Here is a 22380-nt window from a genome sequence, read left to right on the forward strand (position 1 = left end):
TGGCGGCCCGTGGCCCGTAGGGAACCGGGCCAGGGAAGTGGTGGGCGAAAACACACGTGTGTGTGCACACTCGTACAGCTGCATTTGCAAAACCCTAACTTTTCCGGGCCCGTGGAGATGGTGATGGTGCTGGGGGGAGGGGGGAGAAGAGGGGATGGTTTTGCGCACAGCCGCGTTTGTGAAAACGGCACGCACACCCCTGGAACCGTCCCCTCTCCCCCCCCCCGGTTGCCACCAATCAGGAAAAAGGTAGGGGAACGCTAATCTAAAGATCATCTGTTAATTTATATTGCGGTATTCAAATTCTGCCTTTTCCTTAATGGGCTCCAGGAGAGCATTTAGAACAGCAGCTGGTTCCAGAAGCTTCTCCAGAACGTAACCTTTTCCGCCAGCCAATGCTGATTCCTTGTCTTTCTTTTTTTTTTTTTCCTTTTCTTCCCCTCCAACAAAGGTGAACAGGCAAAAAAAGGTAAGAGCCAAATGAATTCCTTAGAAGAAAACTCTTTCCGACATGCTAGGTCAGGGGTCTTCCAACTCGGCCCTTTGATGACTTGTGGACTTCAACTCCCAGAATTCCTCAGCCAGCGTGCACGCTGGCTGAGGAATTCTGGGAGTGGAAGTCCACAAGTCATCAAAGGGCCGAGTTGGAAGACCCCTCGTGCTAGGTGTTCAAGCACGATGGAAAAGGTGATTACGAGGCCACGGGGGAAGCAATAATTCCTGCCCGTGTTAAGTTTCCCAGCTGCCTGCTCTCAGCTGTCACTTAGGGTGTGCAAGTGATCCCCTCGGTTGAGAAAGAGGCAGTGGATTTTCGGCTGGAGGCCGTCCTCTCTCACTTCCAGTTTGACAAGGAAGCGGCTGATCCCGGTATTGGGAGTCAGCGAAGACAATTCAGCCTTTGTCAACGTGGCGGGCAAGGTGCACCGCAGGTCTGAAGTGAAGTAGCCGATCCAGTTCCTCATGTAGGCCCCATGACTCACAACCAGGATGTTGGCTGCCAGCCCTTCTGCAGCTCCTTCGGAATTAGCATCGCGGGCCAGCCCAGCCTGGTGGTTTGGCAAAGAAGGGGTGGACGTTCCTTCTGCTGTTTCCTGGGCCACCAGATGGCAAATGTGTTCGAAAAAATCCTTGACCCGGGCTTTGACCTAAAGGGAAAAGCAGAAGGGAAGCTTTGCAAAGTTATTTGCAGGATAGGTGTTTTTTTTTATTTTTTTAAATCAAGGTGACCTCTGAAGTCCGTCCTCAATTTCTCTCTGTTTCTGAGTTGCTTTTCTGAACTTCCAACAAATTTGGCTTCATTTTCCACCTTGGCAGAAATAAAACCTGGACATTCCAAGGCTCTGGTTCATATTCATCAATAAATAACAACAACAACAAAGTAGCAACAACGGTGCAGTGGAAGATCTGCAGGAAATATCAGTTGCCTGTAAGCAAGAACTGGTGGGATTATAAAATAGAGAAAATCGTAGAAAATGATAAAGTTAAACTGCTCTGGGACTTCAGAATTCAAACAGACAAGCACCTGCAACATACCACCCCAGACTTAACAATTGTCGATAAGAAAGACAAAAAAGTCTGGATAGTGGACGTGGCAGTGCCTGGAAACAGCAGAATAGACGAGAAAGAACTGGAGAAGATAACAAAATACAAAGACCTACAAATAGAAATAGAAAGACTGTGGCAAAAGCAAGCAAGGGTAGTACCAATAGTCATAGGCTCCTTGGGTGCAATCTCAAAACTGGAGCACCACTTGAACACCATCATTGGCATTGACAAATTTGCCATTAATCAATTGCAAAAGGCAGCCTTACTGGGAACAGCTTCCATCCTGTGACGAGATCTGTAACACCATCAAACATCCACATCTGCCTATCCCAGGGCCTTGGTGATTGTCCACTAGGACTCCGAGGTCCCTCTCACAGTTGCTACTATTGAGCAAGGTACCCCGTAAACTATATCTGTGCATTTGGTTTTTCTTGCCTAAATGTAGAACCTTGCTTTTTTCACCCTTGAATTTCATTTTGTTAGAGAGCGCCCAGTGTTCAAGTTTGTCCAGGTCCTCCTGTATCCTAAGCCTGTAACCTCTGGAGTGTTGGCTATTCCTGCCAGCTGGGTGTCCTCTGCAAATTTGATGAGTTCCCCATCTATCCCCTCGTCCAAATCGTTGAGGAAGATGTTGAAGAGCACTGGGCCCAGAACAGAGCCCTGGGGCACCCCACTACACACTTCCTTCCATGTAGATGCGGTTCCGTTGAGGACCCCACGCTGAGTACAGCCGGTCAGCCAGCTACGAGTTAGCCATCTCAGCCATTCACAAGTGCATAAAGATTCGGTCCATCCCTTCCCAACGGACCACAAACCCCAACAGAATCCTTACTTCATCCAGGGTTTCTCCTCCAGGAGGGGTAAAAGACAGATATGGCTGTCCAGCTTCCTTGGCCATGGCCTTAAGATCACCGAGAGGCCTTCCTTCTGCCACTCCGTAATTCTACGAAGACAGGAGAGACAATTATGTAGCAATGATGGCGGCCGTGGTGCAGCTAGTATTCCAGACACATTTCCCTTCTCCTTTGGAGAAGGAAGGAAGCAAAGCAGCTTTCTGAGGCAGCTCCTGACTCCCCAAAGGAACTGCTTGTCTTCCGTCTCGCCTTAGTTTCCCCCCCCAGTCTCTTTTTATTAAAAAGTTTTATAAAAATCAACCCACCCACCCCCCCTCCCTCCCCCACTTCCCAGAGCTGAATACAGGGTTACAAATATGATCATCATAATCTAACTAACATTAACCAACTATATAAATAACCAAATCCATAATGCACTTTAACTCCCTTTAATATAAATATAAACAAATTGAAAGCAAACATGAGAACATAAACAAATTAATATCCTAATTATTAAACAATACAGTCCCCAAATAGATAAACAATACTAATACTAAAAATAATAATAATATCATAATAATACTCTAAAATTCACTCATAGGCTAAATCAGTGGTTCTCAACCTGTGGGTCGGGACCCCATTTGGGGTCGAATGACCATTTCACGGGGGTCGCCAAACAACGCAGTCCGCCATTTTTCCCCCCTTTTCCTTAGCTGCGCTACTCCCTTTTATTCTATTGGCTTTTGAAAGCTAATAGAATAGACTCTCTTGAATAGAGTCTAATTGGCGCAGCAGTTAGACTGCAGTACTGCAGGCCACTTTAGCTGACTGTGTTCAGCAGGTCAGCGGTTCAAATCTCACCGGCTCAAGGTTGACTCAGCCTTCCATCCTTCTGGGGTAGGTAAAATGAGGACCCAGATTGTTGGGGGGGGGGGCAACCTGCTGACTCTGTAAACCGCTTAGAGAGGGCCGTAAAGTCTTCCATAGGGCAGGGGCTGCCAAGGAAAAGGGACGCTTCCTAGCTACCCCAAAGTAGCAAAAGTAGGGGAAGGGGCTAAGAAAGTGCCCAGCCTATCTGATTGGGTAGGATGGGTAGATGCTTTAGGCCAGGGTCTCCTGCTTGAACAGGGGGCTGGACTAGAAGACCTCCAAGGTCCCTTCCAGCTCTATTTTGTTCTGTTCTATACTATTAATCCATTCCATTCTGTAATTCCATTCCATATTCCATTTCTATTCCATTCTATTCTGTAATTCTATTCTATTCTGTAATTCTATTCTATTCCATACTCTATTCCATTCCATTCTATTCTATTCTATTTTCCATTCCATTCCATTCTATTTTCCATTCCATTCCATTCTCTATTCCATTCCATTCTATTTTCCATTCCATTCTATTCCATGTTCTATTCCATTCTCTATTCCATTCCATTCTATTCTATTTTCCATTCCATTCCATTCTCTATTCCATTCCATTCTCTATTCCATTCCATTCTATTTTCCATTCCAATCTCTATTCCATTCCATTCCATTCCATTCTCTATTCCATTCCATTCTATTCTATTCTATTTTCCATTCCATTCCATTCTCTATTCCATTCCATTCTTGACAAGGACTGTTTCCTTGGATTAGATTGGATGAGGCCCCCTTTTTTGGAAGACGAACAGCTGCCCTACCTCGTAACGGTGGTCCCTGCACATGTACAGAACTGCAATTTGCAAACCAAGGCAACCGATGGAAGCAGAGTGGTCTGGCCTTAACCCTAACCCCGTTCTACTCCGTTCTTATTATGATGATGCAGCCATGAAATCTGGTATTGATCTTCTAGAGGCAAAGAAATACTTACCCGTTCTCGAAGGCGGGCGTCGCATTTTACAGGAATCTCTTTGCAGTGCTGGCTATTTCTAAGAATGGAGGCTGTGGTCTGAAATGTTAAAATGAATGTTGAAAAAAATTATTGTTTTATTTTATTTAAAAATTCCATTTCCAGATTTAGAGTCTGACTCCTGAATAACTCTGGGTGGTTTACAATTAAAAAACAAACAAACAAAAAAAAACACAAAACGGAAATACAAGTAAGAAAGAACTATGGAAAAACAATACAAAGACCACTTAGCAGGCATGAGAAATGTAGCAGAAAGACCCCCCCCATTCTTCTGGAGCTTTTTTTCCAGAAATGCTGACACCAGCATCAAGGCACGGCCATTTCAGTGTCTAAAGGGTCCACCTTGTTATGTCATATATATATATTTTACTATATAAGAATGCAATTTTTAAGACTGTATTGTCACTCGATTCACTAATCATTGTAAACGTTACGCTTTTATAGTATTTATCCCACAAGAAAAATGAACTCCAAAAACAAACTCCTAGAATTATTACTGAATAGAATAGAATGCAATAGAATAGAAAATAAGGATAGAATAGAGCAGTGGTTCTCAACCTTTTTAATGCCGCGACCCCCAACCGGTCGTAAGTCAAGGACTACTCAACCAGTTGTAAGTCAAGGACTACTCAACTGGTGCAGCACCATTTGCAGAATGGGACTTTTGGCGGGCTCAGCAGGGCAGAGACAGCCTGGATAATTCCTATTGGCTTTGGAAAGCCAATAGAATTAGACTCTATTCAAGAGAGTCTCTTCTATTGGCTTTCAAAAGCCAATAGAATAAAAGGGAGTAGCACAGCTAAGGAAAAGGGGGAAAAAATGGCGGACTGCGTTGTTTGGCGAACCCCGTGAAATGGTCGTTCGACCCCAAATGGGGTCCCGACCCACAGGTTGAGAACCACTGGAATAAAGAATAGGAAATAATAAGGAATAGACTAAACTAGACTACAGAATAGGAAATAATAATAGAATAGAATAGAGAATAGGAAATAATAAGTAGAGTAGAGTAGAGTAGAATAGATTAGAATAGAATAGGAACTGGAAGGGACCTGTGAGGTTTTCTAGTCCAGCCCCCTGCTCAAGCAGGAGAACCTATACCATTTCAGACAAGTGACTGTCTTTTATTAAATTTCTTTGTCTTCCAAAAAGTCTAAGTATTTGTTCGTGCACAGTTCCACCCACAATATACTTGCCTGCCTTGCCCGAAGCAGATCACTGGTGAAGACATGAGTAAATCTGATATGACGGAGATACATCCCAGCTGCGTTGGCTTGCTTGAACCCAGTGTCTGTCAGAGGCTCATCCACACCCTGACCTGCAAGAGCCAGCATGGGAATGCATCTGATGGTTAGTACAAGCATGTTTTAGCTCTCCTCGGTCGATCCTCTCCAGAGATCAGGGACAAGCATTAAGCTACAAAAGGGAGGTCCTTCTAAAAGAGCTCAGCTGTCTCTGGAAGAAGTCAACAATCATGTAAGCTAAAGGCATCTTCCTTTCTTTTGCCTTATGTGATCCTAACTTAAAACATCTGTTTAATTTACACCATCTTGTGAAGGCCCATCTAGGTCACTGACTCAAGAAACAGCACGGAATAAGATAAACAGGCTCCGCGCCAGCCTTTTTCAAGCTAGTGTGGTCAGGAGGCAGGGACCCACAATCTACACAAGTGTAGAATCACGAACAGGTTAAATCAGGGATCTTGGCTCTTTTATGACTAGTGGACTCAGCCAGTGTGCCTGCAGTTTGCAACTGTAAACTCCACAGGAAATCCACATCCAGGTTTACACCTGTGGTGGGACCTTGAAAACAGACTCCTAAGCTGTTGCTTTGAGGTCACACAGGAACGGAGGGGCAGGGGAACATATTCTCTGGGCTGGTGCCCATCTGTCACAATCTGGGGCAATGCCAACCACGGGAAGGGCAAAGCTCAAAAGAGATGCTTTGGAACACGTGGGAGCCTTCATGATGCCCCCCGCCCCCATCCCCCTTCACATTGTGCAAGCAGCAAAGTGCTTTTTCAGGTTGTTCTAAGATATATGCAATAGTACCTGGACAAAATCAGTATTTAATTTCCAAATAAAAGAGATAAAGGGCCCCGTGATTTAATAACCACCAGGAGAAACAAACCTTGCATTATCTTCTCTTTGTTGTATCTTGTTTCTCCACTGTGGGGGGGAAAAAAACAATAGAAACCAAAAACTTAGAAACAGGAGAAAAAGCAGTTATGATTGAGAGACTACTACTACTACTAGTAGTAGTAACAACAACAATAATAACAAGAACAACATTGGAAGGGACCTTGGAGATCATCTAGTCCAACCCCCTTGTTCAGGTAGAAAACCCATATATACCAGTGATGGTGAACTTTTTAGAGACCGAGTGCCCAAACTGTAACCCAAAACCTACTTATGCATCATCGCCTGCCAGGTGGGTGTGGCCCATTGGGTGGGTGTGGCCCATTGGGTGGGCGTGGCTGTGGTGGTAGCAGCAGACTGGGTGGGACTAAAAAGTTCAATCAATCAATTCCAACTTTGCAAGATCTTTTTTCCCCGCGAGAAGTTGAAATTGACTGATTGAACCTTTTTTTTTCTTTTGTACACAGTGGCAGAGGCCTAAAGCGAAAAGGTTTTATAAAACCCAGCTGAAGGCCTAGGACTGGGGCGACGGCGCGCGTGCCCACAGAGAGGGTTCTGAGTGCCACCTCTGGCACCCGTGCCATAGGTTCGCCACCACTACTATATACCATTCCAGACAAATGGCTGTCCAGTCTCTTCTTGAGCCGGGATCTTTAGTGTTATTCAGCCCTTACAGCACTGACTCAGATGAGGTAGCCCAGACTTTCCTGGCTGACAAAACACACAATTTCGTTACGTACACACCAACACTGCTGGTGGGGACGCTCCCTGTGTAGCAAATGCTCCCTGCCTCTCTTGAGGCACAGGCCTGGCTCCAGGAAATCTACCAGTGACTCCTCAGCTCTGACTTGATCACAGGGACTCATGTCACTAAAATGTACCAGGAGAATTGTGACAGATTAAATAGGGAAAACCACTCTTTTCCCTAGCTGGAAAGATTGGCAGGACTCTGTATAATTTGGGTTAGGTACAATGATATATGATCAGTGAGGGAGTATTATAGCAGGGGTCTTCAAACGTGGCCCTTTTATGACTTGTGGACTTCAACTCCCAGAATTCCTCAACCAGCATGCACATTGGCTGAGGAATTCTGGGAGTTGAAGTCCACAAAGGGCCAACTTTGAAGACCCCTGTATTATAGGATCATAGGGGGAAAACTGGAATTACCAAGGCCTGCCAGCACCAATGAAAGCAATAAACGAGAAAAGGTCTAAGAGGGAAGACCGATATTATATACAAAAAGAAAAGGGACCCCTGCCTTAACCACTAGGCAAGCTGGCCAGCTGATGCAAGACACCCCCCCCCCCTGGGCGCACTCTCCTTCCTCTGTGAGGATCAGTCCTGAGGTAACGTCCACCCCGGGCTCCGGGGCTCCTTGAGCGGGCTTGGGGAGGAGAGACTGGGTCAGAATCAGGGTAAAGTGGAATGAAATAGAACAGTGGTTCTCAACCTTTTTAATGCCTCGACCCCCAACCGGTCATAAGTCGAGGACTACTCAACCGGTCGTAAGTCGAGGACTACTCAACTGGTGCAGCACCGTTTGCAGAATGGGACTTTTGTGGGCTCAGCAGGGCAGAGACAGCCTGGACAATTCCTGTTGGCTTTTGAAAGCCAATAGAATTAGAGTCTATTCAAGAGAGTCTATTCTATTGGCTTTCAAAAGCCAATAGAATAAAAGGAAGTAGCACAGCTAAGGAAAAGGGGGGAAAAAATGGCGGACTGCGTTGTTTGGCGACCCCCGTGAAATGGTCGTTCAAATGGGGTCCTGACCCACAGGTTGAGAACCACTGAAATAGAATAACATAGAATAAAAATGAATAAAGTATAATAATAATAATGATAATGAAAAAAATCACTAAAAGCAAAATGAGGTGTCTGCATAATTCCTGGAAGAAAGCTGTGTTAGCAAAAAGCTGTGTTAACTGACCTAATGCATATTGAGAAACATTGTATAAGTAAAACTGCCATCATTGTCTTCCCATGAGAAATGAACCTCACATGTGAGAAACTAACTGAATGATATACAATGTGGATTCCATATACAATGTAAGATTCCATGAATACTCCCTTTGTTCCTTAGAAAGGGAGAGCTATAAAGCAGTGGTTCTCAACTTTTTAATGCCGTGACCCCCAAGCGGTCGTAAGTCGAGGACTACTCAACCGGTCGTAAGTCGAGGACTACGCAGAATGGGACTTTTGGCGGGCTCAGCAGGGCAGAGACAGCCTGGACCATTCCTATTGGCTTTTGAAAGCCGATAGAATGAGACTCTATTCAAGAGAGTCTATTCTATCGGCTTTCAAAGGCCAATAGAATAAAAGGGAGTAGCACAGCTAAGAAAAAGGGGAAAAAAATGGCGGACTGCGTTGTTTGGCGACCCCCGTGAAATGGTTGTTCGACTCCAAATGGGGTCCCGACCCACAGGTTGAGAACCACTGCATAAAGATTGTAGTTTGGAACCGCCCCCCTGTTCAGAATTGCCTATCTCTTAATTGCTTCTGAACCTTTGCGCAAATAAACCTCTCGGTTTCACCAAGAAGGGAGCTGGAAGGGAGCCGGGAGGTCATCTAGTCCAACCCTTCCCTTCCACAAGAAGGGAGCTGGAAGGGAGCCGGGAGGTCATCTAGTCCAATCCTTCCCTTCCATAAGAAGGGAGCTGGAAGGGAGCCGGGAGGTCATCTAGTCCAACCCTTCCCTTCCACAAGAAGGGAGCTGGAAGGAACCCGGGAGGTCATCTAGTCCAACCCTCCCGCCCAGCCCAAGCAGGAGACCCAGCCCCGTTTCTGACCGATAGGCAGCCCAGTCTCTTCTTGAAAGCCTCCGGTGATGGAGCCAGCCACAACAACACAACAACGGAAGGCCACACAAACACAGCCCCTCTTCCCTCGGGGCAGGTCGGGGCAGAAGCCGCCCTGCGCCCAGGCGCCACCCGAAGAGCCGCGGAGGGGGACGGAGGGGCAGAGGTCCCATCCTCCGCGGCCCCAGGCAGCAACTCCCCCGGGGGGAACCCTTCCCGGCCTCCCTTCCGGCGCGGATACTCACTGTCGGATAACCGTTAAGCCGAAGGCAGCCATGCTTGACGCTGCCGGTGCCGCTCGCGCCGATGACGTCATGCCGGCTGCGCCGCGCCGCGCCCGGGCCAATAGCGGCGGGGCAGGGGTGAAGTCTCGCGAGAAGAGGCGGCGGGGAGGAGGAGGAGGAGGAGGAGGCCCCGCCCGCCTTGGGAATTGAATAATGGGGAGGGGCAGGATGGTGGGGGTGGCTCAGGCTGAGGGAAGAAGCGCTTCCCTCATTTTGGGCCTGGTTGTGGTGGGAGCCCTGGGGCTGGGCGAGCCCTGGGGAGGAGAGAGGAGGGGAAAGGAAGAAATAGATGGGGGGGAAAGGTAGGGACGAAAGAAGGGGACAAGGAGAAGGAGGGAAGGAAGGAAAGGGAAAGAAGAAATAAGCCAGGGATCTTCCAACTGGTCCCTTCTATGACTTGTGGACTTCAACTCCCAGAATCCCTCAGCCGGGCACGCCTGGCTGAGGGATTCTGGGAGTTGAAGTCCACCAGTCATAAAAGGGCTGAGTTTGAAGACCCCTCCCAGAATTCCTCAGCCAGGCATGCTGGCTGAGGGATTCTGGGAGTTGGAAGTCCACGTCATAAAAGGGCCCAGTTTGAAGACCCCCGAAATAGGCAGAAGGAAGGAAAGGAAGTAAGAAACTGGAGGAAGGAAAGGAAGAAATTGGTGGAAGAAAGGTAGAGTGGAGGAAAGTAAAGAAAGAAATGGAAGAAAAGAACGAAGAAATAGGCAGAAGGAAGGAAACTGGAGGAAGGAAAGGAAGAAATTGGCGGAAGGAAGGAAGGTAGAGTGGAGGAAAGTAAAGGAAGAAATGGAAGAAAGGAACAAAGAAATAGGCAGAAGGAAGGAAAGGAAAAGTGGAAAGGGATAGACAGAAGAAAGGAAAGGAAGAAATTGGTGGAAGGAAGGAAGGAAGTAGAGTGGAGGAAAGCAAAGGAAGAAATGGTGTAGGGTTTCCTGCCCGAGCAGGGGGTTGGACTAGATGACCTTCAAGGTCCCTTCCAACTTTACTATTATTATTATTATTATTAAATAGAAGAAAGGAATGAAGAAATAGACGGAAAGGAAAAGAGTGGAAAGGAAGAAATAGAAAAAAGAAAAAAAAGAAGAAATTGGAAGGACATAGAGTGAAGGAAAGGAAAGGAAAGAAAAGAACGAAAGGCGGAAGGAAACGAAAAGAACAGAAAGGAAGAAATAGAAACAAAATAGGCAGAAGGAAGGAAGGAGGAAGAATGGAGGAAAGGAAAGGAAGAAATAGGCAGAATGAAGGAAGGGGGAAAGGAAAGGAAGAAATAGACAAAAAGGAAAGGAAGAAATAGGCAGAAGGAAGGAAGGGGGAAAGGAAAGGAAGAAATAGACAAAAAGGAAAGGAAGAAATAGGCAGAAGGAACGGGGAAAGGAATGAGGGAGGAAGAAGGAAAGAAAAGTGTTAAAAATGGTCATAAATCACAATTTTCAGTGCCATTGAACGGTCACTAAATGAATTATTTGTAGCTCGAGGACTACCTGTATTCCTTAGTTCCTAACAGATCTATTTCCTCTCCCCATAATTGCCAGGACCAAGCATCTGAATTTTGATCACGTGATCATGGGAATGCCGCAATGGTCTCAAGTATGAAAAACAGTCATAAGTTACTTTTTTCAGTGCTGTTGTAACTTCGGTCACTTAATGAACTGTTGTAAGTTGAGGACTAGATGTAGAAAATTTCTATCTGGACTTAGAATAACAGAGTTGGAAGGGACTTTGGAGATCAGCTAGTCCAACCCCCTGCTCAGGCAGGAAACCCTATACCACTTTGGATAAATGGTTGTCCAGTCTCTTCTTAAAAAGGTCCAGTGTTGGAGCACCCACAACCTCTGGAGGCAGGTTGTTCCACTGGTTAATTGTTCTAACTGTCAGGAAATTCCTCTTTAGTTCCAGGTTGCTTTTCTCCTTGATTAGTTTCCATCCGTTGCTTCTTGTCCTGCCTTCAGGCGCTTTGGAGAATAGCTTGACTCCCTCTTCTTTGGGGCAGCCCATGAGATACTAAACTGGACATTCCCAATTCCCACCTGACTTGTTAAGTAGGACATCCCCGATTCTTCTTAAACTTGTTGCCATTAAATCCTGGCTCCCTGTCTCATGCCTGGACTGTAACTGTATTTTGGGGGGGTAGATCCATTCAGTGACCCATTAAAAATTTCAATCAGGTGAGACTCTCAGCTCTTCTAACTTAAGGGCTCTTCCTCCCAGTATTACTGCAGCTCTAAAACAAAAAACAAAAACACGCACGCTGGGAGACGCGCTCATGCACACATGCACACTGACAGGTCTTAAAAGGAGGCAGAACTGGTTAAACTTGCTCCCCTTCCACCCTTTTCTCACTTTTCTCAGCCTTATGTGTTGATTGAGCAAGGTACTCAGTCCTCTTCTGTGCTCTTCCTTCTTCCTTCTTAGTATCTAGACCTTCAGGTAGACCCAAAAGATCAGGCTTAAAAACTGCACTTTGACTGCAGGAGGCATCAGCCCGCGCAAGAGAGAGAGGTAAGTGGTTCCCTCATTTTGCTAGGGTATTTTTGTTTTCTTTTCTTAAGTCTTAAGTCCAGGCAGGACTGCATCAAAGTGTGTGTGTGTGTGTGTGGGGGGGGGGAAATACTCAGAAACAAACAAAAAAAGAAATCAAGCTTCCAAGTAGCCATTTTAGCAATGTTTAAAAGAGAGAAATTGTTCCTGCTTTTACTTCCTCTGCACTTTATGTATTGGAATGCAGCCAATAGCCCTTTTTGTATTTCAAAGCGTCAAGGCTTTACCGATGTACTTGTAGCTGAGAGCTATTAGCAAGAAGAGGCAGGGGTTTTTTTTGGGGGGGGAGAAAAGATTTTTAAGGTTTATAGTTAACGAATTCAAAGTACAGTATTTCAAAAGTGATTTTATTTCTTTATTTTTTTTTTCCTGCAGTCATTTTCAAAATATTGTAAAAAATCGCCTAATCGGTCACTTTTTTCTTTTTCTTTTTTAAGCAAAAGGAAGGCACGCTTGGTATGTATTTTACCTGGGAAAAGCAAAACCAGTTCCACGGACCACATTCAACCCCATATCCTCAGAAGGGCAGTCCTGTTATTAGGTGAATCGAAAGTTTAGGAAATGGGCACAAACTTTCAAGGCCGCTTCGTCAGACAATGCAGTTATAATGCCGCAGAATTCTGACTGTTGTTCGACTTGATCTTATCATTTGATAAGCAGTAATGCCACCTGATATAAATATCACCTGACAAACACACCCGTTCTTCACTTTTAACTACTTTCCACGTCAGATGGGCAGCTATTGGGGATGAATTGGGAGAAAAAATACTGACAGATGTCACCCATAGTTATAGCCTATTGAAGAATGAGTGCTTGTGAAAACTACTCTTTGTTGCCACAGCTAATCGTTTTGCTAGGATCTTGAGCTATAAAAATAGGGCCCACTATCTTTTATCAAGAGGGCAATAATCACGTGGCTCAAAATTAGAAGCCCATAAATTTAAATATTTAACCATCACCCATCCTATCAAGAAGTTTTCATTTGCAAGTGTACTGTTGGCATGGGGGAAATCTCAGATAAATTCACTAGACCAAGCTGGCTCAAATTTACATCGTAGCAGGGCTAGATTTGAGAAGCCCCATTCTCTAAATTCTTCTCTAAATCCGTATAAATCCAGAATGTTCTAAGAACTCAGCCTGTATAATCTCCGGCTTAGTGAACGATTTTGCAAAAGTCCCGATCGGTTTCCCCCCCCCCCCTAGCGAACACAAGAGAAGCACTTGAAATGACTGTTATGTTTCCTGTGGTTAAATTTCCTCACCACCCCGGTTAAACTCAACAATGACAAGCAGAGGCAAATTTCCAAACGCTACGATAGTAGTAGCAATAGCCGATCCACAGTATTTCCTGTAAAAAGTTGAAGGGCGAAGGCGTGGCTGCACTCTCCTAATGCTGAACGTTGTGCTGCCGTCATTCTCACAAGGTAAAGACGCAACAAACTCAGTTTAACAGAGGCAACCCTTTATAAGTTGCATTGGTGGCCAGGCTGTTTTTGTTATCCTTCTGGACCCCATTAACCTCTTTCCTCCAGAGAAATCTGGAGGCTTTTGGCACATTTATTTAAGAATTTTAAGAATTCTTAAATAAATAAATTCTTAAATTCTTTTAAGAATTGAACAGATATGTGCTTAAGCCCAATAGCTGGGTACACACCAGAGGCTGATAAGTCTGTTCCTATTTCTACTTGAGATGTTGCTGAACTCCTTCAGGGTCCAAGCTGGGGCTTCAGAGATAGCTCGCCCCAAATTGCTGGGGGATGATGATGATGATGTTGGAAGGGACCTTGGAGGTCTTGGATACACCAGACTTGGATACATGGAAGTTAACAGAATAACAGAATAACACAGTTGGAAGGAACGTTGGAGGTCATCTAGTCCCACCCCCTGCTCAGGCAGGAAACCCTATACCGTTTTGGACAAACGGCTGTCCAGTCTCTTCTTAAAAACTTCCAGGGTTGGAGCATTCACCCCTTCTGGAGGCAGGTTGTTCCACTGGTTAATTGTTCTCACTGTCAGGAAGTTTCTCCTTAGTTCTAGGTTGCTTCTCTCCTTGATTAGTTTCCACCCGTTGCTTCTTGTCCTGCCTTCAGGCGCTTTGGAGAAGAGCTTGACTCCCTCTTCTTTGGGGCAGCCCCTGAGATACTGGAAGGCTGCTATCCTGTCCCCCCTCGTCCTTCTCTTCATTAAACTAGACCTACCCAATTCCAGCAACTGTTCCTTGTGTGTTTTAGCCTCCAGATCTCTAATGTCAGTTGTTTTTAGCTGATTACCTTGAACAAAAGCAGCTTCAGGGGAAAACATTGAACTTGACCAAAGAAAATTAGATCTTTAGGAGGAGATATAAAGCATGGCAGGTTATCTTCAAGGCGCAATCCTTTAAAATCTATTTTTAATAGCGCCCGTCGGTTGAGGAAGGTAATGTTTTTTTAGAAAGAGTACATTGTTGTATTGTGATGTACGGAAGGCGTGCTAAGGTCAAGTATTGATGGAGTCTCCAGCTTTGTTCTCCTCTGATCAACCAAACGTTCTCTTGTCTTGGAAAACAAGGTCCTTTGTGGAACAAACCAAGGCTCTAGGCCTGTTTAGCTTGCTAAAGGGACGACACAGAAGTCATGTGATTTGCTAGCTTGCTTATTGGCAGAAGAACAGCAAAGAATTCATTTTCAGTTGACGAGAGGTAACTGATGGTATGATGGCATGATGTAACTTGCACCAGAAGGCAGGACGAGAGACAACGGTTGGAAACCGATCAAGGAGAGAAGCAAGCAGGAATTAAGGAGGAACTTCCTGACAGTGAGGACAATTAACCAGTGGAACAGCTTGCCACCAGAAATCGTGGGCGCTCCATCACTGGAGGTTTTTAAGAAGAGACTGGACAGTCACTTGTCTGAGATGGTATAGGTTCTCCTGCTTGAGCAGGGGACTGGACTAGAAGACCTCCAAGGTCCCTTCCAGCTTCTATTCTGATTGATCGATTGATTGAATTGCTAGTTCAATGCTCTATATCCCCAAGGAATTTTTTGGCGGGTTTGGCCAAGAACACATGCTAGAGTTTCAGCACATCCTTATAAAATCAATAAAATAACAACGTTCACTCGTCTAGCTTAATGACAATGTCAAACACGCTGTATGTTTACCTTTTAGGCAGTTCTTTGCTACTTCAGCAGCTATTTATAGGAGCGATTGCAAAAAAGAATTATTGCGAAGAACCTCGAGGCAAGAGTCTTTTCCACTCTCCAAGAGTCTTTTCCACTCTCCGCTCTTTTGCCGTTCAGCTCGTGGGCTGCATTTTAAGAACCAGTGAAATGGCAACCTCATGAAAATCTGTAAGGATGGACAGGCAGAAAAAACGGGTCGCTGATCGTCAGCGACAGGAAGATCCAGAAAGTGGCAAAGTAGAAGACGACTCTGGAATCCAGCTGGATGTGTTAGCCAAAGCGCACGAATTCTTCCAGATCTGCGATACAGAAGGGAAGGGGTTTATCGCGCGCCATGACATGCAGGTAAATTGCAAAAAGGTGGATTTATAAGTATTCATTCGTTTTTCAAGGAACCATTTGTCTGTCCTGTTTGAGGTTACAGCTGGGAGCCGGCAAGAATGAGTAGCACTTTTATTCTCATCGCGTTGTTATTATTATTATTATTATTATGGATCATCGCACAGTCAGCCGGATGTTCAGACTGGATTTGGCATTTTGTCTACCTATTGAGTCCTTACCCAGGACCTGGGATAGGCAGATGTGGATGTTTGATGGTATTACAGATCTCGTTGCAGGATGGAAGCAGTTCCTAGCAAGGCCGCCTTTTGCAATTGACTAATAGCGAATTTGTCAATGCCAATGGTGTTCAAGTGGTGCTCCAGTTGTTTTGGGATTGCACCCAAGGCGCCTATGACTATTGGTACTACCCTTGCTTGCCTTTGCCACAGTCTTTCTATTTCTATTTGTAGGTCTTTGTATTTTGTTATCTTCTCCAGTTCTTTCTCGTCTGTTCTGCTGTCTCCAGGCACTGCCACGTCTTCTTCTTCTTCTTCTTCTTCTTCTTCTTCTTCTTCTTCTTCTTCTTCTTCTTCTTCTTCTTCTTCTTCTTCTTCTTCTTCTTCTTCTTCTTCTTTTCTTCTTCTTCTTCTTCTTCTTCTTCTTCTTCTTCTTCTTCTTCTTCTTCTTCTTCTTCTTCTTCTTCTTCTTCTTCTTCTTCCTCTTCTTCCTCTTCTTCTTCCTCTTCCCCTTCCCCTTCCCCTTCTCCTTCTCCTTCTCCTTCTCCTTCTTCTTCTTCTTCTTCTTCTTCTTCTTCTTCCTCTTCTCCTTCTCCTTCTCCTTCTTCTCCTCCTCCTCCTCCTCCTTCTCTTTCTCCTCCTCCTCCTCCTCCTTCTCTTCCTCTTCCTCCTCTTCCTCCTCCTCCCCCCCTCCTCCTCCTCCAACCCTGGAAGTTTTTAAGAAGAGACTGGATAGCCATTTGTCTGAAATTGTATAGGGTTTCCTGTCTGAGCAGGGGGCTGGACTAGATGACCTCCAAGGTCCCTTCAAACTTTATTATTTATTACTACTACTACTACTATTTTCAATCATGTCCAGTTCTTGGAGATTGCCTGGACATGTCCCTGCAGTTTACTTGGCAAGATTTTCCAAAAGAGTTTTGCCATTGCCTCCTTCCTAGGGTTGAGAGAAAGTGACCGGCCCAAGGTCAGGCAGCTGGCTTTGTGCCTAAGGTGGGACCAGAACTCCTGGACTCCCAGTTCCTAGCCCGATGCCTTCACCACTACACTAAACTGGCTCTACCGCTTTATTACTCAGCTGTAAGTTTGTTCAACGCAAATAGTTTAAAGAGAGATAACACACAGGATGAAGGATGTAAATCTGGAGGAAACTCCCCTGTGAAAATTGGCTTATGTATTGTAGCAGAGAATCGCAGTGAGTTGGTCTATAGTGAGGGATGAGTGGGGAATTTTAGAGTCATGAGACCTACATTAAAGGTCCTGGGACAATGTTGGTCATGGGAATTAATCCAAGGTTAGAAGCCAGTGATCTGTCCATAAGGGAAGGCATCAGAAGATCTAGGAATATGGAAGGAATATTTGATACTTGCAACCCCACCGCATTAAAAGAAAAGCAATCTTCCGTTCACCTAAACAGAACAGAACAAAATAGAATATCTTTGCGGTCATTGTGCCACTCAGAACAAAACTAAAGGCTGCTCACAGTGCACACCACACACAAGTAAAAACAAATCGCAAATAAGAACATACATTGTATACACACATCCTTCACATTCCATTCAACATTGCGCTATCCCTAATATTGCACTTCAGCGTTGCGCTATACTGTGGTTATTTAACATGGTTCCATCTCTGGGACCAAAGCTATTTTTCAGCCTATTTGTCTTTGTTTTCATTATCCTGGACCGTCTGCCCAGATGGTAATAGTTAAATGATTTGTCTTTTTCCGTTTTCGAGATCTTTTTTAAAATTAACCTTTTAATTTACACGCAACGTCAGCGTAACTGAGGCAAACATTGTCGTTTTAGAGGCTCCACGGGGAGTCACCTCTTGACCCAGAAGAGCTGGAGAAAGTATTTGACACTCTGGATGCAGATGGAAACGGCTCCCTTACGCTGGAAGAATTCACCACCGGATTCAGTGAGTCCTCAGCCCACCTAGCGCTTTAGAAGTAATTCAGCAACTGTCAATTCCTCTCCCGGCGGTCCTTTTATGTATTCATTTATATTGTTTGATTTCTCATCTCTTAATAGCATCACATAATAGTACTACTACTACTACTACTATTACTACTACTAGTAGTAATAATAATAATAGTAGTAGTAGTAGTAATAAAGTTGGAAGGGACCTTGGAGGTCATCTAGTCCAACCCCCTGCTCAGGCAGGAAACCCTACACCATTTCAGACAAATGTCTGTCCGGTCTCTTCTTAAAAACTTCCAGTGTTGGAGCATTCACCGCTTCTGGAGGCAGGTAGTTCCGCTGGTTAATTGTTCTCACTGTCAGGAAATTTCTCCTTAGTTCTAGGTTGCTTCTCTCCTTGATCAGTTTCCATCCGTTGCTTCTTGTCCTGCCCTCACGGGCTTTGGAGAATAGCTTGACTCCCTCTTCTTTGGGGCATCCCCTGAGATACTGGAAAACTGCTATCCTGTCCCCCCTCGTCCTTCTCTTCATTAAGCTAGACATACCCAATTCCAGCAACTGTTTCTTGTGTGTTTTAGCCTCCAGTCTCTTAATCATCTTTGTTGCTCTTCTCTGCCCTCTTTCTAGTGTCTCAGCATCTCTTTTACATGGTGGTGACCAAAACTGGATGCCGTATTCCACGTGTGGCCTTGCCAAGGCCTTGTAAAGTGGTATTGATCTAGAGAAAAGCCAATGGGATCCTTTAATTGGGGCATTCCTTTCTTTGGGTTGCTCCACTGATTAATTGTTCTCACTGCCAGGAAATTTCTCCTTTACTTGTAGGCTGCTTCTCTCTTTAACAAGTGTCCACCCCTTGCTTCTTGTCCTGCCCTCTGGTGCTTTGGAGAATAGATTGACACCCCCCCCCCTTCTCTGTGACAGCTGCTCAAGTACAGGAAGACAGGCATCGTGTTCCCCCCCCCCCACCATCCTTCTCTTCGGTAGGCTAGTTCCGTCATAACGATTTTCTCTATTTACTTTCTGCTTTTTAACATTCTGGGCGGATTCAGTTCCTTCCTATATCCTGGATGACTAATCCCACAGCCTGGTTTGGCAAGGCTTAGATTTCTTCCTTCCTTTTCCCAGAGCCAGTTGCTTTTCTCGAAAGAAATCCCAAAGGACAGAAGTATTCAGCAAATATGCTACTCAACCTGAAGGCGAGATGCTCGCCCTAGTAGATGCTTAGTCTGCAGCTCAATTATGGATGTCTTGGGTGATTTAATGGAGACTGAAATGGCGATTGGTGCTTTGGTGAATAGAGCTTCTGTTGCTAGTGGTGCTCAGTAAAAAATGTTCACAGCATGAGATGCTGCAAGGCCATTTCCTGGACCCTGTTCTCTATTTGTCGTCCTAGGCACAGCAGTGGCCAAAATTGTGGAAACCTTTTGGGAAATGCGTACTGTAGAAACGCCACCTTTGCTTAAGTTTCCACCTGTTTTTCTTCTAATTTCTTTATAACTGTAGCCTTGTTCACTTAATAAGACTATTTTACATCGCTTTCTGGGCAACCAGTCAACTCTTTGCACCATGACTTTAATTTTATTACGTTTCACAAGCTCACTCAATGAAAGAACACCAAAAAATATAATAATAATAATAAAGTTGGAAGGGACCTTGGAGGTCATCTAGTCCAAAACCCAACCAACTTGATAGCGATCACACAACACACTGACCAATGTCCTCCTCTCAGCTTCAATACGTGACATCAAGAATTGAATCCTACCATGATCGGATTGGCTCATGGCCAAAACAAGATGACACCCGATTGGCTCTCTAAACACTCGCGCTCATTGGCTACAATCAGCTGAAGGAAAGCTACCTGATGTCAACCTAAGCTAGTTGTGCTTCCTTTTTCTGGTTATTATTTGGCTATACCTTTTCATAGAAAATACAGTGCAGATAATTGAACAAACTATGTTGCATTACATTCTTGATTAAATTGTCTTTCCATTGATATATAATTTATGGTACTACTCCAAAAAAAAAAAGTAGTGTTATTAGCCATCCAGCCTCAAAAATACACTTTTCCCAAAAGGTTTCCACAATTTTGGTTGTTCCTGTATATTGAAACCTAAGTCCTTCTGCTCTTTTGGAAAGAATCAATATATATGTAGTTCTTGATTTAACGACCACCATGGAGCCCAAATTTCCATTGCTAAATGAGATAGTCGTTAAATCAGCTTTGCCCCATTTTACAGATACTCCTCAACTTACTTCCACAACTGAGCCCCCAAAATTGATGTTAAGTGAGAAATTTTTTAAGCGAGTCGTGTCCCCTTTTACGACTTTTCTTGCCACATTTGTTAAGCAAATCGCTCAAGTTGTTAAACTAGTAACCTGGTCGTTAAGTGAGTCCAGCTTCCCCCGTTGACTTTGCTTGTCAAGAGGTCGCAAAAAGGGGATCACGTGACCCCGGGGGGGGGGGAACGCTGCGATCGTCATAAATACGAGTCAGTTGCCAAGAGGCTGAATTTTGACCACGTGACCCTGAGGGGGACCGCTGCCACGGTCATAAATGTGAAAAACGGTTGTAAGTCACTTTCAGGGCCGTTGTAACTTTGAACAGTGATTAAACGAGCCGTTGAAAGTCGAAGATTATCTGGAAACGGTTTAATGGATGTCGCAGGATTTTTGATGCTCTTCCTGTTGTAATCTTTGTCCGAAAAACGCTTTTTTTTCTTCCAGACTGCAGAAGCTAATTTAATAGGATTTATTTCTCATGCTATTACAACTAGTTTTTTTTTTTTTTCATTTATTGCAAACACCTGGAGGGCCAACCTGTTTTATAAAATCAATTTTTTTTTAAAAAAAAACCCCCAAAAACCCTGCAGGCCAGTTTTTGTCTAGGAGGAAAGAATCTTTGTCCGAGGGCCGTGGAACTGGAAGCAGCTTCCATCCTAAAGTGAAGGGGAGCATCGCAGAAGGAAATGAGGAAGAAGACCAGTTTTCCAATCTTATGGAACGGCTTGGAGCCGAGACTATCTTGAAGGAGTAAGTCTTGCCACCGAAACAGCAGAGGGGCAGCAGAAACAGAGAGACACCATTCTCCTGATTTGCGCTACGTTGGCCTGAGAAAAAGGGTCAGTCTTTTTTTCTTTCTTTTTTTGTCTTTTCTCCAGTGAAAATGATGTAAAAAAACTCTGGCTTCATCTGAGGAAACGTGAGCCTCACCTACTTTCCAATTTTGAAGAGTTCTTGTCCAAAATCTTCTCTCAGCTCCAGGAAGCCAATGATCAAAAGAACACTTTGGAGTGCATCTTGGAAAAGTAAGTGCTTCTTTTAACGATGGGTTCGGGGGGGGGGGAGAATTTACCTGTTGGAGCATTCACCGCTTCTGGAGGCAGGTTGTTCCACTGGTTAATTGTCCTCACTGTCAGGAAGTTTCTCCTTAATTCCCAGTTGCTTCTCTCGTTGATCAGTTTCCATCCGTAGTTTCTTGTCCTGCCTTCAGGCACCTTGGAAAATAGCTTGACTCCCTCTTCTTTGGGGCAGCCCCTGAGATATTGGAAGACTGCTATCCTGTCCCCCCTTGTCTTTCTCTTCGTTAAACTAGACATCCCCAATTCCAGCCACCGTTCCTTATATGTTTTAGCCTCCAGTCCCCTAATCATCGTTGTTGCTCTTCTCTGCACTCTTTCTAGAGTCTCAACATCTTTTTTACATCGTGGTGACCAAAACTGGATGCCCTATTCCAAGTGTGGCCTTACCAAGGCCTTGTAAAGTGGTATTAATATTTCACCTGATCTTGATTCTATCCCTCTGTTAATGCAGCCGAGCACTGGGTTGGCTTTTTTGGCAGCTGCAGCACATGGCTGGCTCCTATTTAAATGCTTCTTGCTGGTGTTCCCACCCAGACATAATTTCTTGTGCTTTTAAAACTTCCATCTCAGCAAAATGTCCGCCTACGATGACAAAATCCAGCGACTGTACGAAGAAATGGAGCAGGAGATCAAAACTGAGAAGGAAAAGGTCGTGTTGGAGGCAAGTATAGGTTTAATACGGGCGTCAAAAGGCGCAGATGGATGTAGAACATGACTATAGTAGTGGCCAAAATGGTGGAAATCTTTTGAGGAAAGTCGTCAGTAGAAATGCCATATTTAGTTCAGTTTCTTTGCGTGTACGTGTCCGTGTCTGTGTGTGCATATGTGTGTTTGATATGTATGATTTTTTCCCCCTATGGATGCATTGCAAAGCAACGACAATCTACCACCAGTTTATTCTCATAATTGGTTATTTCTCCAGCCTAGACAGTGCTTTTCACTAAAATCCACTGTTCTTTTTATTATTGTCCAATTTTGCAGGGCGCTGAGAAGTTCCAGTCCCGACACCAGGAACTGGAGCGCAAACTTGTTGAAAAGGAGAAGGAATTGGAGCAACTGTCTCAGAAGCAGAAAACAGTATGTGAAAATAATAATAATAATAATAATAATAATAATAATAATAATAATAATAATAACAACAACAACAGCAACACCATTGGCATTGACAAATTCGCCATCAGTCAATTGCAAAAGGCGGCCTTACTAGGAACCGCTTCCATCCTGCGACGAGATCTGTAATACCATCAAATATCCACATCCCAGGTCCTTGGGAAGGACTTGATAGGTAGACAAAAATGCCAAATCCAGTCTGAACATCTGGCTGACTGTGCAATGATCCATAACAGAGTTGGAAGGGACCTTGGAG

General features: G+C 44.6%; 2 protein-coding genes across 7 annotated transcripts in view; one reads left to right on the plus strand and one right to left on the minus strand.

The window, feature by feature from the left end:
- Positions 1-597: 597 nt before the first annotated feature.
- Positions 598-9520, minus strand: TIGAR (TP53 induced glycolysis regulatory phosphatase). The gene is made up of 6 exons (XM_039363830.1): positions 9436-9520; positions 6388-6425; positions 5454-5575; positions 4222-4299; positions 2378-2488; positions 598-1145 (listed from the first exon to the last, which is right to left on the minus strand). The coding sequence occupies exons 1-6, from the start codon at positions 9504-9506 to the stop codon at positions 753-755; spliced, it is 813 nt and encodes a 270-aa protein (XP_039219764.1). The 5' UTR covers positions 9507-9520; the 3' UTR covers positions 598-752.
- Positions 9521-11827: 2307 nt separating this feature from the next.
- CRACR2A (calcium release activated channel regulator 2A) overlaps positions 11828-22380 on the plus strand; it is a 33287-nt gene continuing 22734 nt past the window's right edge. Inside the window, exons 1-8 of one of the 6 annotated variants that reach the window (XM_039363766.1) lie at positions 11828-11979; positions 12456-12559; positions 15163-15521; positions 17542-17653; positions 20526-20685; positions 20814-20960; positions 21585-21675; positions 21996-22091. In XM_039363766.1, coding sequence (XP_039219700.1) covers positions 15351-15521; positions 17542-17653; positions 20526-20685; positions 20814-20960; positions 21585-21675; positions 21996-22091 — 777 coding nt within the window. In that variant the 5' untranslated portion in view covers positions 11828-11979; positions 12456-12559; positions 15163-15350. Of the gene's footprint in view, positions 11980-12455; positions 12560-13320; positions 13443-15162; positions 15522-17541; positions 17654-20525; positions 20686-20813; positions 20961-21584; positions 21676-21995; positions 22092-22380 lie in introns of those variants that run through there. The other 5 variants (XM_039363767.1, XM_039363770.1, XM_039363769.1 and 2 more) reach the window with 5 other exon arrangements.

This window comes from Crotalus tigris, unplaced genomic scaffold, assembly GCF_016545835.1.
Source record: "Crotalus tigris isolate CLP2741 ecotype Arizona unplaced genomic scaffold, ASM1654583v1 scf7180000019599.1365583, whole genome shotgun sequence".
NCBI lineage: Eukaryota > Metazoa > Chordata > Lepidosauria > Squamata > Viperidae > Crotalus > Crotalus tigris.